The 19857-nt window shown below is 40.9% G+C and overlaps 1 protein-coding gene across 1 annotated transcript; it reads left to right on the top strand.

Moving 5' to 3' along the window:
• Positions 1–7134: 7134 nt before the first annotated feature.
• ccdc33 (coiled-coil domain containing 33) lies at positions 7135–19854 on the top strand. Its single transcript, XM_068603433.1, has 11 exons — positions 7135–7200; positions 14578–14762; positions 14903–14966; positions 17434–17629; positions 18335–18423; positions 18569–18700; positions 18838–18931; positions 19017–19141; positions 19335–19424; positions 19552–19668; positions 19752–19854. The coding sequence occupies exons 1-11, from the start codon at positions 7135–7137 to the stop codon at positions 19773–19775; spliced, it is 1182 nt and encodes a 393-aa protein (XP_068459534.1). The 3' UTR covers positions 19776–19854.
• Positions 19855–19857: the final 3 nt, after the last annotated feature.

Raw genomic sequence — 19857 nt, 5'->3', positions numbered from 1 at the left:
AATATAGGTCTTGAATTGATAGTAAAGGTGTATTATTAAAAGTAATATCATCAAATCACAACACATGTTGATGCACCAGTAAAAATATGTCCACCAACTCACAGGGGAATCCATGACCTTAAATTGAATTATACATGTATTTGCACTACATTATGATTCCAGATGCATCCTCGCACTGAATGCATTTCCATGATTAGAATTTCAGTTCCTTCTGTAATTGTCAGGAATAATGGTGCTAGATTGGGAATCAATACGGAGCTTGAGATATTGGTGACCTTTGTGTGCGCTCAAATGAGCCCCAGCCAATGACATTTTCAGCTCAAAGGTCCCCAAGGGTAGGCACTCATCAGGCGGTGTGTAAATGACACTCTTGGCAATCCCTGTGTTTCTTAACAGCGCTCAGCCTGGCAGAATGTATCGAAGTAGTGCGCAGTGTATATTTAACACACACTGCATATTATAGAACATACATACATAGAAGCATGATGTAGCCAGATATTATTTCAAACCGGTTTGAGACGCAGACATACATAATTTATTGTTTTTCGGTAAAGTATGCAGATCTGCTCTATAGGCCCTAATGAGCAGAAACATCTGTCTGCCTGGGGCATATTGGGACCCTTGGAGCCCCTCTCCAGCCAAGTCCTTTGGAGTCCTCTGTTTCGCACCGCTTCCTGTCCTCACCTGCAGGCGCCCTCCTTCTTTGGGTTCTCTCCCAGGGAGTACGGCTCAGTAGATGAGGATGCACACCCTAGTGTCAATACCATCTGCCAGCTCCTCTTGAGGCACCAGCCAGGTGCTGGGCACGCTCCCACGCTAGCTATGCCACAACAGCACTTCCTGCTGTGATCAGCCTCGCTAAGCCAACTGTTGATCACCTTGTCCTTTCATTCCCGCCCAGAGACTCATTATTAACACGCTGTGCTTAATATAGATTCTGAAGATGGATTCAAAGTATGTTCACATTTTTGATTAATGCGGATGATTTCATGAAGCCAAATTGAGCGTTTGTCTTGTGTTGCTTAGCTCCTCCCCTGTGTTTGCTGCTGGTATCCCGGGTTGTTTCCCCTCAAGATGCAGCTTGTGTTCAACCACAGCTTTCCCTGTCTGGAACTATGCAGTGCGTACATGCTTACTGGAGCTGGTGCTCTGACGCCGGACTACGACTCCAGAGCCGCTGGTAACATGAAGACTAAAGCCAAACCTGTACATGGAGAAAATAGGATGACTGAATGTGGAGAAGCTCCCACAGTAAAGAGGGAGTAATGGGCTTAATTGCTTATCCTTCACTTTTGTAAAATGTACTTTTGTACGTCTTTATTTCATATCTAAGAGATACAAAATGTATCCATTAGAAGTGTAGACACTAGTCACCATCTGTCAAAACACTGGTATGTTACTGTTACTATATTTTTACCTGTTTACATTTCCATCAGAAATCTCTATATATAAGTGTAAATCACCGCAGATCCTAAACTAATCTCTTTGTGGCAAGTAAACTTTGTTCGCAATTTTTCCTGCATTACACAAGTTCAGTAATAGTAGTTTACCACATACTTCTTACTCCTACAATAAAGATTAAGATCATCTTAAAAAGATGAGTTACTGAGTCACAGCAGCTTCAAAGTACTTTTTTATACTGATACTTTTAATTTCACGGTCCAATTGTTGCTTTTTTTTGTTAGAAACCCAACATATCGTTATGGAACCATTCAAAGGATATCTTATGAAAAGTTATTCCTCATTTTTCACCATTAACATGTGCATGTCAGCTCGTTACATACATACAGTCATTTCAAAATAAACATCTGTCTTCACAGGGAACATCTCTGTGAAGACGGATAGGAATAAATTAAGAATTGGATTACAATAAGTATGTTTAAAATGCTTACAATTGTCTAAAAAAGAAATACAGCTCATTTTCAAATCTACTTTTTTCAAATGGAGTCTCCCAGGTAGCCGTGGGGCCAGAGGTCTCAATTCTCAGCTCAGTTACAAAAATAATATGTGCGCCACTTTCCTGAAGAGGGTACTAAACATACTTTATTGCTCTTTAATAATTGCTTTTCAACATTATTATCTTAACGCAGCCCCCTTTATGGGATCTGAGAAAATACCATTTACTAGCTCTCAGGATCAGAGTGAAAATCTCAGATGTGATGTGTTTTGCCACCTCCGTGTCCCGGTCTGTCTCTCCCCTGCTGTTTGGCTCCTTTTATGAGGCCTGATTCATGGCCAGGCTGGGGCCATATGATATTAATAGATATCTCTTCAGCGGGATGGCACTCTAGTGTGTTATGCTCGTAGGTATTATGCTCTCGGACAATGATTCTCCTAAAAGGCATTCCCCAGACTCTAACTTCATTTATATAACTGACTACAGATCTTTACTTTTCCTTTATACTCTGCTCGAAAATCAAGAGTTGCTACTCAAACTTGCCGTTGTGTTCAAGGTCACAATGTAAAGCTGGATAGAGGGGAATGTCATGCATAATGTATGCAATATAGCATTCATTGCTAATTAGTACTAACGGGAAAGGATGCCCCCAGATTTCCCCTGATTTTAGTCTCATTTGCATAAATATAATGGGGCACAAGAGAGTGTAAAGCCCAACGTCTGTCCTCCCCTATGGGAGGAGGAGAGGTGTTACTAGGATCTGGGTGCACAAGTGATAATTGTTAGAGATCTGTTATTCTGACGCCCAGACCAAACGAAACGGTGTGGAGCGAACAAAGAGACGAGGTGAGCAAGCAAATTCGGTATGAACACCATAAACACAAAAGTGACGTAATGGAAAGATAAAGCTTTTACTCAGCTTGATTTTGAAAAATGTGGAGATAATTAGTTTGTGTCCAGGGAATCGGTACAATTAGTTCCTTTTAGTTTGACAGATGGATTTTTTTTCCACTATATTTAATGGGGAGACCTTAAATAAATGCTTGTTTTAGACAAATGCAATAATTATTCAAGATTGTTGGCAATTTGTATGAGAGCAGATTGAGATCAAACACCAGCGAATCTTTCTGGATAAATGTGAAAGGCTTTGATGGAAGACTCCTTTAACGTTCATGCTATCTATAACTGGGAATCATAAAAAGAGGGTTGAATAATAGTGGTGATTTGGGGGATGGGGTTGCGGTTTGAGGGAAGAGTGATGCATTATTCACAGAGGTGGGGGCCTTAAGTGCCAAATTAATTTGTTTTTTCTTTCCAGTTGGATGGCAGAATAAATGGACGCTGTCAGTCGTGCAGTAAAGTGCCATGCATTCATTTAGACAAGTGTTATTGCTGCACTGCAGCAATACGTTTTTTTTTTTCACGAAGCAGGCCAGCCTGGTGGGTGGAAGCTGTGTAATTATCTCTCGTTCCTATGATGGCAATGATTGCTAAAACAGCCAAGTGGTCCCCGAGCACAGCAGGTGTGACTGTCAGGCTGCAGGTTGGTGGGCCTGTTGACGGATGTGAGAGCACATGAGCAGTTGGGTTGATTGTGACTGAACAGATCAGTGCCGAGATTAGTTTTTGGTGCATCCATGATGCACAATAGCACACTGGAGGTTACTTGCACAAATACAGTAGCTTGAGTTTGAATGATTGGATCGTCATTGAACGTCTTCAGGGGGATCAAACTCTATCAGAAGCCTTTCAGCCTGAGGTCTTGTCTGTGTTACCTACATCTTACCATTAAGGGAAGCATCAACACTGTTTTTTTGTTCAGCTTGTCATGTTTCACAAGTCTGGATAATGATGTTAAAAATAGATTGGTGTTGAACATATATAATGTGCCACTGATTAAAGCAGGCCAAGCAGATGTTTTCTTTTCTTTCTCTTTCTTCCAGCATTTATTCTAAGCAACTCTGACAACGTGCAAATGCAGAAACACAGACATCTGCTGCGTTTCAAAGAACCAGCAGAACGGAAAATGAATATTAATGTCGCTGGACCGTATTTATCAGCCTGACATTCAATAGAGCTAAAAGCTCTGCTTATTCTCTGATTCAGAGGAAACTTTGAAACTTGCAGGACTTTCAGTGGTGTGAGTCAGATAGTGGCTGTGACAGATGTTTGCCAAGAGATATGATTTCTATTAATGCTCACACACAGCTTGGACTGCAATATTTCCTTTGTTGGTTTAACTTTTCATTTTGAATCCATGTCCATCAAGTTCTGCTGTGGCTCAGCTACTGTGGACAGACAGAAGCAAATAACAACTTTAGTTAGAAATGTAATTATAACTAGCAGGCATAACATTTACACATACAGTAAACAAATACATACAAAATGTACTGCACAATACACACAACATGCACACAATGTAGGTAGGTTCTCTTCAGATACTAAGTCTTTGCAGTGAAAAAAATACTCACCAAGGCAATAAAAAACTATGTTTTTCATGTTGTCTCACATCAGTCTGACAGAGTTGGAGGAAGATCCTGTCCTGCGCATACTGTTGTTTGTTGAAGACACTTTTTGAGACGATCAACACTTACTCGGCTGACTAATGAGGTGGATTCAGAAGGGGCAATGGGTTGGGTTGAACGTCTTTGTTAGACAGGCCTGCAGCCTCTTTTTTTGCAGCCTTGCTCCCAGGGGAGGCCTCACAGACTGCCTAATTGAATCAAGTACACATAGTTCCTCCCCCTTTGCAGCTCGGCCCCTCCCCGTATGAGAGGAGTGAGGGAGTGAGGAGGAGAGCTCTGGCTTTGATGCTTTTGTTCTCCTCAGCCTCATGGATAGCGCCAAGGGGCTTCGATGCTACTAGTTCCCCGCTGCTGGATGGAGAGGCTCATCATCACTGCTGCACTCTGACAGTTGCTATCTCTGCAGATGTTGTTACTACACTCCTCTGCTGAGGCAGATGATTGGTCTGTTAGACTCTGCAACACCATAAATTACTAGTCCAGTTTTACATGGAGGGAGCTGGCCCAACCACAAAGATCGAAAGGTTCAATAGTCCATTTAACCTGTATTTGATAGAACACAGAGTAACACCCCCACACAATAATTCATGTCTCAGTGGGCAGGTGGCCAAGACGAGCAGAACAAACAAATGTTAAGAAGACTGTGTGCCCACGCATAGCTTAGTGGCTTGTATTTCCTCAGTGACCGTCTCTTCCCCAAACACGCCCTGACGCAGACTAAATGTCCTCGATGCTCATCGCAGCTCAGCACCATCATTTCAGAGAAGCAGATTGGAGATGTGCTTCAAGGGAAAGTCTGCTTATTAGATGGCCTCCAGATGCCAGGTTAATGTAGGATCTGTTTGTGAGCCAACATTCAAATTACAAGATGCAGAGCAGAGAGTCCGGCTGGAATCTATCTCTGAGACGTATGCAGCCCCATCCTGTTGGCTGAGCTAATTTCTATAAATGGCATGTTGTATTTATTTTTTTTCTTCCATAAATGCTCTTCTGATCCAGTTTGCAAACTTTGATCTGGCTCGCTTTAAATGGTTTCTAATACAGTCCATGATAACTGGATTTTCTATGTTGTTTTGAATGTTTGTGTCATACTGAGACCAATCTAGCTACAAGTGTTGTAGCGTAACACAATTCCCTTTTGTATTTTTCTTCCAGACATGGAGTGTTATCCTACATTTGGACCATACTTCAAGACTAAGGTCTTTCTTCAATCAAAATAAGCCCATTTGTAAAAACTGAATTGGCTATGAGTAAGGTTCTTAAGTATTTTTTACAAGACTCCCTCTCCAGCCAGTAACTCAATCATAAAGTCGTTCCCGGAAAGCAGTATTGCAATGAACTTGGGTCAGATATGTCTAAGAGGCTAAAATGTGATTGTGGGGAACAGCTGGATTAGTCCAACCAGTGTGTATCCGCTCTTAATGATATTAGATAGGAGTCTGGAGAATACCTTCCAGCACACAGCTCTCATTTTGATGAGCCACAGGAACGAGTTTCAGTCGCACATGATACAGGCTCTGCCCTTGTTTCCTTTCAAGTGTATCAAGGTTGTTATTTCTTAATCACATTTTAGTTTCATTAATGTCGCATTGATAGCTCTGACCCCATGCATTCACTATGTGTTGGTATTAAACATCCAGAATCTCTATTGCTCCATGCATTCTCCCAATGGGAGTCAATCTCACTGCTTGAGGCACATCAAGAGGAGGGGTCCTTCTCTCATGTTGTCCCTCTCAAGCAAGAGTGCCACGCCCAGTCCAGCTCTCTGTAAATCCTGCTGCTAGTGTCAATATATGTTGACTACACTGTTGACTATAAAGTTACAGCACCTCTGCGTATTGCATGCAACAGGTTAAGTTATATTAATACGGGTAGATGAATGTTATTGCTGATGTCATTCACATGCATTATCCGTACTCGTGTTAGCTTTGTAATTGTAAAGTTATGTATTTTGAGCCACATATTGATTGTAAATCTACATGGGCTTTCAAAAGTCTTCTGACTGAGACTGATCAATATTCACTCAGAGTACAAATTTCAGATTCATCAGGCCTCCTTATATGGTATTGATTTTGTGCAACTGCTGCCCTGAAAAGAATCGGATTACTTTTTCTCACATCAGTCAGAACAAACAGAAGCTTGCTAGCAGCAGTCAGGTAGATCTGCTGTGCATTAATATTTCCACTATGCCTTTTTGTGACGTGTGACTGAATGGTGCAGATATGAATACAAAGAAAGGATGGAAAGAGAGGAGCAGGATGAAGAGCATTTTTATACACATTTTCCCTTCTATGTGCTTTTCGGCAATTTTAGGGTTACTCTGCTTTAATTATTTTTCGCCCCATCTACTGATGTCTCAAATATAATGAACCCTGCACATGATATCATTCAGAATTGCAGTTCATTTGATTGTCAAACTGGTTTTCAAGCATTATCGCCACGGACATTATTTCAATAATAACACTACGTAAGTGTGAAATCCTTTTATGTATTTTTTATTGGCAGGGCTGTGGTACTCCCTACAGGCAGGACCCCGGGTTCAGATGCAGCATTATGTATGCAGTCCAACTCCAGCAGAGCTGCAGTGTACAGTAATTTCCGAGCCTCTCCTGCCGCCGGGCACTGTTGTGGTTTAAGAGTATTGCAGACAGAGGGACGGGAAGTATGGAACTGCGCCCTGAATAGCAATCGCTTTACAGACACCATCACCACATGGCAGCTTTGCAGTTCAGACACAGCAGAGTGAACAGAGTCTCTACGCACTTCTCGCACACAGAGGTTAGTGTCGGTCAGTCAGCTGATGAGAGATGAAATGGGGCCACAGTGACATCTGGTGGCTTTGTTGGGTCACTGTGCGATGTGTTGTGGCTTGTGGTCAACTGATTTGGTCTCGACTTCTTTGTCCAGTGAGAATCTAGCTACGTTTTAAAGAGCGCAGTCAGAACAGACATTAAATTGTGTTGAAGCTGGTTAGCTGCTTTAACTGAACTCGAACACTTTGGAATATATCTTCCTCTCCTGATTATGACTCCAACCACCACTACATGGCTTCTCTTTTCTTCATACAAGCCTTTCTGCCATGTCGTTGTGATTTCCCGCCTCTGTGTTGTGCCAGAAATTGAAGACTTTCTGTCCAGTAATGTATAATCAACAAAACTCGAGTGAATTTTTTTGGATTGAAATGGAGGCAAAAGTGAAGTGAAGTGATACAAGGTATCCTTGACAAGACAAAAGCAGGACGAAAGGCTATAGAGCAAACCAGGCGTGTGTGTGTGTGTGTGTGTGTGTGGGTGGAGGGGGGGGCGGGGGGATGCATTAACGTGGGCGGTTCAGTCTGAGTCTAAATACAAGCACTGAGAGCTTTAGAGACCTTGAACATTGAGGGTCATCAAAGCCAAGGTTCTGGTAGCTGTTACTTGGAAGAGAGCCAAGCATGTGCTTATTATTATTACTGACATTTTAATCAATGTTTCCAATGTATATTGTGGCACCAAAATACCAGAAAGAGACATATATGTAACTTTCAATTATCACAAAGGTATTTCCTGGGAACCAATCTCTGCTTATAAAACACTCCATGATTCTACATTTAGCAGACAGGAAAGTCATTAAAACAGCTCCAACCACGCTTATTTACTGCTAATTCCTCAGTTGTTTACCTCTTTCTCCTGTTGTTCTCTGATAAGGGCTCAGTGGGGGTGCATAGAGCTCAGTGGCTCCTGTCTGGTATGCATGTTGGGCTGGGCTGCTCTGTTTGAAGTGCCGTGCGGGGACCTGTATCTGTACCCGGCAGCCGGAGCAAACCGTATAATGTAAAGCTATTCTGCTATTCCCACTAAACTGAATACAGATGTGCTGCTGCAGTTGCTTCACAATAAAGCTGTTCCAGCAATGTCAGCCATTGTCTGGCTTGTCTTGTATCAGCTCAGCTCCAGCTACTGGCCTATCATCTGTCCATCTAAACAAGGCTGGCTATTATGAAACCCTGCTGAATAACCCAGTCTGGTCATTAAAGATCAGAGCAATGTCCTGCACAAAAAAAACAGGTTGAGGGTTAACTTCTCTATTGCGAGTTTTTATCTGATTTTAGAAACGTAAATGAATGCACAAGGTCCCATCAAACCCAAGTGCCTTTGCTCATCTCGGTCGATGTGAAGCTAATGTAAGTCTTTAACCCTCTCATGGACCCCTAGCTAATGCCATTATTTCAATTTCTGCACATGACAAATGGTCTTTTCCAAGGTTGCAAAGAAGCTATAACTGATGAATGCATACCAACCAGCACTCTAAATAGCCATCTTCTCCACAGTAATGCACACACTGGAATGGGAGCAATTCGTGCGGTCATCATTTGGTCCATTGACCCTTTTTTTTATGGCAGTTGCTCCCGTGACCTGTTCTTTCTGGTTTAAGCAAGATGCAGCCCATTTGCTTTCAAGCACAAAATGATCTCCATCTGGATCCGGGCTAAAACATGGTGTTTTTTCTCTAAGTTTCATAATCACATCAGTCTGACCTCATCCCTGAGTTTTCTGGAAGGGGTGTGTGGCTGGGTGTTGACACTGTTGCATCGCTTGTCTGTCCCCTGATGTAAGTTCAATCCAATTGACAGTCCTGCCAAAATAGGAAGGATGTATTGCACAACAGGCACGCCTTCAGCTATCTCATCAATCTTCATGCCCTTTTCACAGCCTCAGACACGATGTGGCGTGCTTTTAATTTAAAGCTAAAATGTTTAATTCATTTGGAGGTGTTTGTCCTTAATGGACAATCATCTAGACAAGCAATACTTTCTACTAAAAGCCCTACTTTGACAAAACCTACTGAAATGTTTGTTGTTATAGTTTGTGTTTACTACTTTCATACAAATCTCTGTATCTTTCCCTCTCGGGGGTCCCTTTTGGGTACAAGCAACATTAGCATTTTGATGTTTCTCTGAACTATTCAACAGGAAGCTGGCTTCGGTAAATGTCAACTGGTGTGTTAGTCATTAAGCTTTGGTTGTATAGCTTTTTGGAAAGGTCATGTTGAGCCAGCGGGGAAAAGCAGTCAGTGATACTAGCTGTGCTGTGGCTGCCTGTGCCATGGACGCTGGCCTGCTGTTGGCAAGGCATTAGGGCTGGTTGAGATTGCTGCATGGTCCCCATAGGCTTAGTCATCCTGCTTATACATGTTTGATTAGGATCAGGGAATTCACAGGAAACACACAGAATGTACACTGCAGTACACATTAGAAATTCAATGGCCTCCATAAATTATAGACTTAGTTTTTGGTTTTGGGGAATGTGACTAATTTACTGTACTTAAGTATGCATTTAGAATTGCACTTTACGATGGTACTTCTATTTTACACGCATGCTAAAAGAATTTAATGGTTGTTTCAAAACATTTTGATTTGTGACTCCTCTGTGAAAAAAAGCAGTGTGTCGGCCCCTTGTCATGTTTCAGATATAAGTATAAGTTGTAAGCAATTCTTTTGCGGAGATTTCCCTTCAGAACTTCTCACATATCTTAATTTAAATATGCGTTTGAGCCCAAGAAAGGTACAATTATCTAATATATCACAAAATGCAAAGTCGGCAAATTGGATCCAAATGAAACGTATGCAGCTTCTTTCCTCTCCGATTAATGATCTCACCACTATGTGAGATGATTAATGTTGGCAACTACAAGACTAAACTACCTAACTGTATATAAAATAGCTTTATTATGACATTAAAATGTCACTTACACATTGATACATCAATAATAACAATACAATTCATTGTATTGGCCTCAGGGTCTGATGTTCTGCTGAACTAATTCCTGTACATTTAATAAGTGAAGTTTAGTTAATAATACTTTAACTTCAGTAGGATTTTAAATGCCAGACTTTTACATGTAATGCAGTATTTTTACATTGTAATATTAGTACTTGTGAAGTAAAGCATTGAAGCATCTCCTTCACCACTGACCAACCTTAACTGTAAATACTAATTAACACCAATAGGAAGTCTTTGATCCTGTAGTCTTACAACATCATGTCTATTTATTCTTTCATGATTATATGCCACAGTTACGGCTTTAATTGGAAATGTAAAGGACCTTTGCTCTTTATTCTACAATGAAGCCTCAATGAAAGATTAGTGTTTGACTGATTTAACTGAAGGTAGACGTGATACTGGGGGCTAAACAAAGGAAGCAACAATCATTACATTTATATTATGTCTCTTGGAGTCCTTCAGGCTGCTGCCAGCCAAAAGCAAAAGTCAGTTTAATTCACATATTATTATATCACGCGATACTTGAGCTCCTCTTCACTTGTGGTTAAAATGAAGGGGAATGCTTCATCATGCTGTGTATAAGCAGATATTACCAGTTAGTGTGATCTAGTAAAGAAGTTTAAGCAACTCGCCAATAGTATACTTTCAACAATTTAAAGTATCAACGTGTAGTTTGTTCAAATCGGGATGGGATATTTGATCTTTATTTTCACCACCTTACTGTTATTACTGAGCTGTTTGCACTCATGGACCCACATTTATTACGGGCTCACTCTGCTTTTGCGTGCCTGCCTTGTGTGTTTATGGAGCTCTGTGGTTCCGCGACAGCATAGCCGTAATTGACGGATGTTGATTTACTGATAATCCTTGGCTTTAGTCTCACTGTGGACCCCATAAGAAGAGGGCTTGGCTGCCAGCCTCACACGTCCTTGAGTCAAAGCAGCGTGTTGCCCTTGACATACAGCCGTCTCTCCATCCCTCCACACACACACTCTCTCTCTCTCTCTCTCTCTCTCTCTCTCTCTCTCTCTCTCTCTCTCTCTCTCTCTCTCTCTCTCTCTCGTGCAATATTTTAAAAACCTTTCTACCCTCCTCTCACGGCAGATGTGAATTTATTTTGCTGACAGGGCAATGATATGATTACATGCGGAGCGAAATGTAATTTTCTCAGGGGAGCCCAGTAATAGAATTTTTAGTGACACATTTTGTCACTGCTGGTTGAAACAACATTTTTTTTTAAATGAATGACATTTATACTATTACAATTGAATACATTATTGAAGGTAAAGTCTACATGCTGGTAAATTAGTATCAATTTGAATGGTTATTTTCTTAGATATATTTCAGTGCCAAAATGAGTGAAGATCTGTATTGTTTGGTATGTAAATTGTTCACAGAAACATGCATTTTTTTCAAATATAAAACTTTGAAACATGTTATAGTTATCATCTGATGTTATATTGCCAAAGTCTCTACTACCGGATACCAATATTAATGAGGCATTTAGACATTTCCCATCACCTACTATGTTCATTTATAATCACATCTCCATCTACACACAGAATGTATCAATCAATATGAAGAATCTACAATACTTGTGACGAGTGAGAAATTACTTGTTGTTCAAGAAAAGTCCAACTATGCAACTTTTGCAGCACACGTTTAAAAGAGGAACCACCTCGCTGCTGGAGACGAGAGACCAGCTGACTGTGTAAACCACTACATCCTCATTTCTGCTTCACTTCTCCAAAACCTCTTTTACTTGAGTGTCTTTTAGCACACTACAAGAACTTCCGCTCGGCTTGTCATGTGTGCAGGGCATCATGGGACGGTTGAGGAGGAAGGTGCTTTTATAGGAAGGACGGGCGGGGAGGATGCTGAGGTAAAATGCCGGAAAAGAGTGACGGGTCAGATGAAGTACAAGAGAAAAAAATAAAAGGTGGTGGACAGAAAAGGTGGAATATGTGGAGGTATAGAAAGCTCGTGGGAGCCGAGTTGCTCTGGCAGGCTAATTGAAGCTCTGTGTGGCAGCTGGCTCTGAGCTGTCACTCCAATGAAGAGCCCATTTGCTGCATTTTTCAGGCTGTGTGCTGAATTCTGATGATGTTACCAAAGGCCCAGACCACAGACTGACACTGTCTCACTGAGACACTCACCTCCCCACCCTGCATATCCTGCAGGGGGACACACAGCACCCCCCCTCCTCCTCCACCAGCTACCCACAAGATAATATGGAACAAGGACAAGGTCAGAGGCATTTTGAACACGAGCAGTGACTGCAGAACACAACATGTGGATATGAATTATTTTGTAAATTTGTCAGGCAATCTCATCCATGTTAATGTGATATTAGACTCTGCGGGAAGTGTTTTCACTTGTACAGTCCAGGTTTTCCCATGTTGGATTAGAAGAGATTATGTCTTCTAGCAGAGCACATAGCTGCAAGCATCCAATGAATTATTTATCATGAATTAAAAGAGTCGGTTATGAAAATGTTTATCTAAAACTGAACATAGTGGGCTTTTTATGTGCAAAGCTGTAATTGAGATTATTTATGCAGATAGTTATTATAGTATTTAACTAAACTGAATTACCTGCTAATTTTGGGTTTAGCTACGATACGTGTTTCTATCCGGTGGGTAGTGCTTGTTGTTTAATATGTTGGTAGGATGAGGGTTAAGTTTGCTGTATTCAGCAGAATATTGTTTCCAGGTGATGCTAATCAAGTATATATGGAAATTGTAACGTGAGTGCCAGGTACAATATTTTATGTAATTTATGAACTGCCCTTCCTGCCCCCTGTTTTTTATCATTTATTCTTAAGATTTATTCCGATTTGGTGCCATCAATGAATGTCTATTTCAACCCAATGAGCTCCTGAGCGAGAGAGTTATTGATCCATGTTTTTGAAGGTTCTACATTTGCATATAAGCATGTTTACATACACACTTATTTCACACATTCTGAAAAGTTTGAAATTTGGAGATCGATGTTTTATCTTTATTTTTGAATTCATATTTCGTTTGGGTTTTACAGTTTTACAGTTTTATTATGCTCAGTAGTAGTGATTTGACATCAGACTCAGTGAGTTGAGTGAAGCTGGGAATAAATGCTCAGAAGGTGCAACAGGTGCTTCAACTTAGAAATCATTATTCAGTCCTCATCAATCTGCTTATCCAAGACAGAATTCATGTGGGGTCTGGTATTTACTTGGCAGAAACCGCCCTTTAATTCCATTGATCGTCACACACTGCCTACAGGTATAGAGATAAGGTTTGATTTTTAGAAAGTAACAACACCATCATGCAAAAATGCTCTGTTACAAGTAAAAGTCCTTTTTTCAGATTTCGATTTTTTTTTTTTGTTGCAGTAAAATAAAGTAAACATATTTATTGTTGCTTTTCCACCACAGCAAAAGAGGGATTTAGCATTGCCAAAACAGATTGCGTTCGCTTGTTTTGAGCTCTGTGGAATATGAAACATGGTACAACAAGAGCAGGAATCCCTTGAGAGTTGTTACGGCTTGTGTTGTGGTTACAGGTTCATTGTTCTGACTTGATGACAGAGCTTCAACATTCACACCCACCGTCAGTTGCTTGTTCTCTCTTCTGATAAGGACTCTGTTGGATTTCTGTTGGATGAAGTCCTCGAAAAAGACAATATCCGCTGGCAACCATGCGGCTATAAAGGTAGTCTCTGATAATGCGAAGGATGTGTGTTGGAGGCAGAGCCGACAGGAAAATAATAGATAATGACTATCTCATGTCAATTCTTTCAATAGATGCTACCTAGCAACCGTGATCATTAAGTGTACATTGTATATGCAAGACTCATACTTGAAGGTGTTTAGGGCGACTGACTGAGAGCTCTTTTGTTATGGAGTGGGTGCTGTATGCATAGTGATGTAACAGCCTTTATATTCAAGAGCTGAAGAGGTAGAACAGGCCACACACAAGCACAGTGAGCGTTCACAGGTCCGACAGTAGTTACAATTTTTTTTGGATAAACACAACCAGTAGATTTAATGGTGCCATTGCAGATCCACGTTAGTCCTCCCACTTTGTTAAGGAAGACTTTTCAGCGTTTTGCTATGCTGATAACCCCGTGCTTTTGCTCCAAACAGATTGGAAAATGGTGGGGTTAATTGTAATTATGTTTTGGTTCAATTAGACTCCCCTACAGGTCGCACCCCTAATAGACTCCTTAACAAACTTTTACAAAACTTAACAAAATTTCTGACTAATTTGGAAGGGATATCACTATATCAATATATCTTCAACACCGATCACAGATATCGAGCATATGGAAATGCTATTTGTTAGACAATGTTTTAGCCCAGTGTGGAGATGTAGCCTATCAATGAAGATGTACAATATTTTCTCATCTTCTGAAGGTTGGATACGACCTCCCATCCTATGATGCCCTGGCAAAGATCCTACCAAATGGCCGCTATCTTTTCGAGGGGGCGAAGACTGAGCTGCACAGAGACCAGGAGAAACCTGCTCAGAGGCCAGAGGCGACGCAGGCCAACAAACCCGACATAAACCACACTTATCAAGTGCATCAGTCACATAAACGGTAAGAAAGACAACTACATGCAAGAAGGATTTATTGTTATGATCATTGTATGAATAATATTTTCTGTAAGGCGAAAACAAAGAATTTCCTGGATTTATTTCATTAATGACTTTCTTTTAATAAATGTGTTCATGCTTTAGACCCCCTCTTCATGACTTTGACGATGAACCCAACATGGCAGAGATCACAGACCTCCAAACTAAGGTGATTGGACATAATCAATACTTGAAGCAACCCCCCATTGTCACGTTTAGTTAGTGAACAGTGACTCGGGAAGCAGACACGCAGTCGCGAAACAAAATGGCAGATAGTTGAATAGATTGTGTGAGGGTGTTATTTATGCAGATCTTGACATTTTTCTCTTGTGGCTCTGAGTTTTTCTTGACAATGTAATTTATTAATTTACATTTGTTGCTCAGATTTGTGGATTGGCTAAAGTTTTGCATCTTCGTCCATGGAGATCTTATGTTAATTTAATGTGTAGATTTAGTTATAGAAAGCAGAGATCTGGGTATTAATTTAACAGATTCATAGTTTCAGTGCAGACATGTATTGTGTATTACTACTAAAATTGTACATACACAATGATAATGATACTGGAATGGAAAAACCTAATTACACATCACATCATAACAATTAAATCCAGCTGCCTTTGGTCTGTGATGTCTGTGACAGGATGTATGACAGCAAGGCCACTTTAATTTCGAAGGAAGGAAACATCCAGTATTCAGAGACAGAGACTCTGCTTTTATTTTTGACACATGATGGAACATTCCAGACTCATCACAGGGATCCGGCCGTCCCATCATGCTGTGGGCCCCCCAGCAGAGACACCATCTCATCTACAGTCATGATTGTCACCTCGCCCCTGCCCTTTCAATTAGATGCTCTATTTCACCCTTGTGTCCCACGGGAGTCACAACCACACCATCCGAGATTGGAATCCCCTAATCGTCACCCCCTCCTCATACATGCAGCTGGACCCTGCTCTCAGTCTCGGTCTATTCAACGTGATAGAGGAGTGTGTGACAAGAGCAGAGAACAATGAACGAGGAGAAGCTGCTAGATAACGCGCACAGGCCTTTTACAGAGACATGTCCCGATAACGGAGCTCTGTAAGGCATGTCATTCTAATTCTGAAGTCAGTGAGGAAGGGCAACACGAGTGTGATGCACCGAGAAAATGTACAAGGAATATATTTTTATATTATTCAATGTTTATTCAGTCTGTCTTGCTGAAATATTTCCATGAACGTGGCATCATCCAAAACCCCTGTTTGAGTTCCCATGACAAAGGAGCTTCACAGGATTGGGTGTTATCGTCCCTTTGGACTTGAGGAGCTGGAGTCAGGAATTAATTGTAACCAAACCTTTTATTTAGTTTTCAGTCAGGTACACACTGACCAGTGCAAAGCATTTTTGGTTGAAAAAAATATGTAATACACAGCAACAGTGCTGTGCCATCAGTGTCTGATTTAATATAGAATTTAAACAATTCATTTTATGAACTTACAGTTTATTGAATATTTATTACATAACTATTTTAAAGGATTTGTTAATGCATGCTCATTTTAAATATATATTTTTTAAATCTCACGTCCCCCTGGAATGCCTTCACATACCCCCAGCCAGTACATGTATCGCTATTTGAGAACTACTGCTCGAGAGGGTATGAACATTTGTATACAGCATTGTGTCCACATTAACCTCTTGTAAGCAGCCAGATGTTTGGCTAGTTTCTGTACAGCAACACTCCCTCATGGGAGTCCGATGGGGTAAATGGCTGCCTAACTGCGCCATGGTTGGTTTTAAGTAGAATTGTGATGCGCTGGAATTCTGCATTATGTTTATGTCCAGATTTTCTATTCTAATTTTACTTAGCAGTTATTGTGCACCAAAGTGGCGAAAACACGCCAACGTTGTTGATTAACAGTATAAGAAGAGTAGACACACTGAGGAAAAAAGTATGTGCGCATACAACCTATTTTCTTTTTCCGATATGGTTGTTGAATGCATTTATGACGTTTTGTTTTTGGTCCAATCTTGACACCACAAAGTTCCAGATTATATCTTTGAATCTAAAACTCCAGCTTGTACCCAAAGGCACAGCAGCCTCATTGTATTCTCGATTAGTGTGTAGATGGTACAACACTGACCTCTAGTGGCAGAGGACAAAAACGGCATGCCTCAAAGTGAGTAAACATTCTGATCTGCTGTTTGTTTTTGCAGATGTTTACTGCAGGCCCAAATGATTTTTAGGTCCTTCTTCTCAGACTGACCATCTCAGAAGGTGGACTTAGGTTAATATCTCTAGTACACATAGAGATATTAACCTAAGCCCGGCATCAAATGTGTACCATCAGATATATTGTAGATATAATATAAGACAATGACAGGCAGAGTGGTCCAGAGTGAAAATATGATGAAAATAATTTTGAATTGCTAATGTACAGTTTGTTTATATACATGATGTGAAGAGATGATCAGAGGAGAGACATTTAAACAGGTTATCTTCTCCCTTTACACAATCTTTGACGGCACATGTTAAACTCAAACTGGTACAGTTTAACTATGAGCTCTACAGGGGATTAGCTTTAGCTTTTATTTTTTAATTATTATTAATTACATGTAACAAATATCCCACTTCAAGCAAATTGCGTTCTCCCCATCAGGAGATGGAAAACTATCGTTCAGCCATGAGTAAAATGGCTGAAGACATCATCGCACTGAGGACTCGGGTGGTGGCGTTGGAGGCAGAAAACAGTCAGCTCCACACTGATCTGTCTGTGCAGCGGGACCGAGGTCGAGATCTGTTGGGTGACACGGACATTGACGTCATGACCAAAGCTGAGATTGCTGACCGTATAGGTAAGCTATGGTTTAACAACTCAACAACATATTATCCATTCATCTGCATCCAAAATGAGCCTTAGCCAAAACCATGCAAAAGTAATATTATTTACATTCCACCAAAAGTTCTGCAGACTCATTAAAGTCAGAAAGCTAACAGTCCGGCCAGCAGTCCGAGTTGTTATGGATTTAGGGCAATGTCATTGGCAGATGAAGCTGTGATGGTGAAAGGTGGTTCACTGTGTGTTTGCTAATCCTTGTGAGTGTCTACTCCCCAGCAGACTGTGCTGTTTGGTGATAAGACGGCTCATTTAGGCCACGGACCCTGATAAGCTCTGTGGGTAGTACATCCCTTATCTCCTGAAGGACAGTCTGTGACCCTGAGTGGAAGGATGTTCCTGAAGGTCCCGCTGCTGGCATCAAAGCAAAGGGACTAGATTTGAATCCCATCCAACAGACACACCAATACATTTCAAAAGCTTTACTGATGGCTGTTTTCGATTATTATTGTCAAACTGCCTAAGCCTAACAGTCATAATAATAAGTCATTAAAATTTTAGTTTTCATTCTTTACAGATCAAAGGCTCAAAAGATCAAAATCCTCTGCTTTCATGAACTTAAATGTGTCTTTCTGATTTCAACAGATAGATTTTGCCAAAAACAACACTTTCCCACAGCAATTCATGTTCTACTTAAGATTTTATATTCCTGTTTTATTTTAAGCCTCTCTGAAATTCAAGCTGGCCAGTGAGACCAGCAAGACTGCCTCTCAAAGGGACAGGATCCAGCAGCTTCAGAATGACTTGATCAAAGTTAAAAGACACACACACACACACACACACACACACACACACACACACTTGTTTTATAAATACAACTTAATGAATTCATGTCAGTGTGTACCGAGTGTTTGTATATTTTTAGACTCTATTAACATTGTGTGTGTGTGTTGTGCAGAAGAATGACAGTGAGAAGGAGCTAATACAACTGCAGAGAGTTCACCAGCTGCAACAGGAGAATCTGCAGCACCACCAGAGTCACTTTGCAGAGATGGCGACTTTGGAGATGACAGTAAAACAACAGGAAAAGGTGAACTACAATGTCTCTGCCCTTACTGGTACACCCACCTCCATCACAATGGGGAAGGCTTCTTTCTACGAATAATAGCTTGAAATGTCTGTTTATATTACATCCCATGTACTGGTGCCATCCGGTTTTTTTTTCAGGTCATTGAGAAGATGGAGAAAGCATTAGTTGGCAAACTTCAAGAGAAGAATAAACAGCGTGTCGATAAAACGCTGCTGGTGAAAAAGCAAAGAGGTAGGTGGATTCCCTGTGGTGAAAGAACAATATGTTTAAAAAAAAAACATTTGCAGAAGCCAAAACATCTCCTCCTGCTCTGTAGGGGAGACTGGCCTCCGAAAGGAAGAGAGAGAGTTGTTCCTGGCAGCAGAAGACACTCGTCTCAGAGGAGAGCTGGACAGGATTCGGCAGCAGCCTGCTCCAGTCACCATACAGCAGATAGCACAGGTACTCCTGCAGCCAAGCCAGTACTCACACAGTGTGATGGACAAATGGTGTAAGATTCTCATTAGATTTAAAGAGGATTGACTACAGTTCAGATATGGTTCAAGGAATATATGTTTTAAATGTTATTGTACCACCCAAATATTGTTTTGCAGTTACTGACATCTCAAATAGTCTTGTGTCATCTTCCCCTCAGATAAAAGAATCGCTGCCAGTCAAGGAGAAACTGGATTTACTAAATAAACTAGAGCTGGCAGAGGCACGAGTCCAAACGCTGGAGGCTCAGGTAAAAATACAAAGAAAATAGATCATCTATTTACTCTTAATATAATACATATCTTATTAACTTAGGAGTCACTGAGTTTCTCATTTGCTCCAAATAGAAGTTAAGTGAGGCTTTACATTTATTACAGCTGGAGGAGAACTCTAAACTATGGGGGAGACAGAAACAGGAAATGTTGACCAAACTGAGTGAGAACAGGCACGGCTTTGTCCGGACATCCAACACAATCCTACACAATGTTCCTACGGTCAGTTGAGTGCAGTTAGCCTTCTTTTTACAAAACACACACTGTGTGGGCATAATTATTTATATTTGATCTGCTTCTTACAGAGATCTGTGTCAGAATCATTGTAACGGCAAAGCAGTCGGGAGCAGCAGAAGTCCATGAAATGATCTATAAATGAACTAAACAGACAAACACACACAAACCAACACT

The sequence above is a fragment of the Clinocottus analis genome, unplaced genomic scaffold (assembly GCF_023055335.1).
Source record: "Clinocottus analis isolate CAN_PGR_092001 unplaced genomic scaffold, fCliAna1.0.p SCAF_6, whole genome shotgun sequence".
Classification (NCBI taxonomy): domain Eukaryota; kingdom Metazoa; phylum Chordata; class Actinopteri; order Perciformes; family Cottidae; genus Clinocottus; species Clinocottus analis.
The sequence above is the reverse complement of the archived record's forward strand: the minus strand, read 5'-3'. Positions and strand labels throughout refer to the sequence as shown.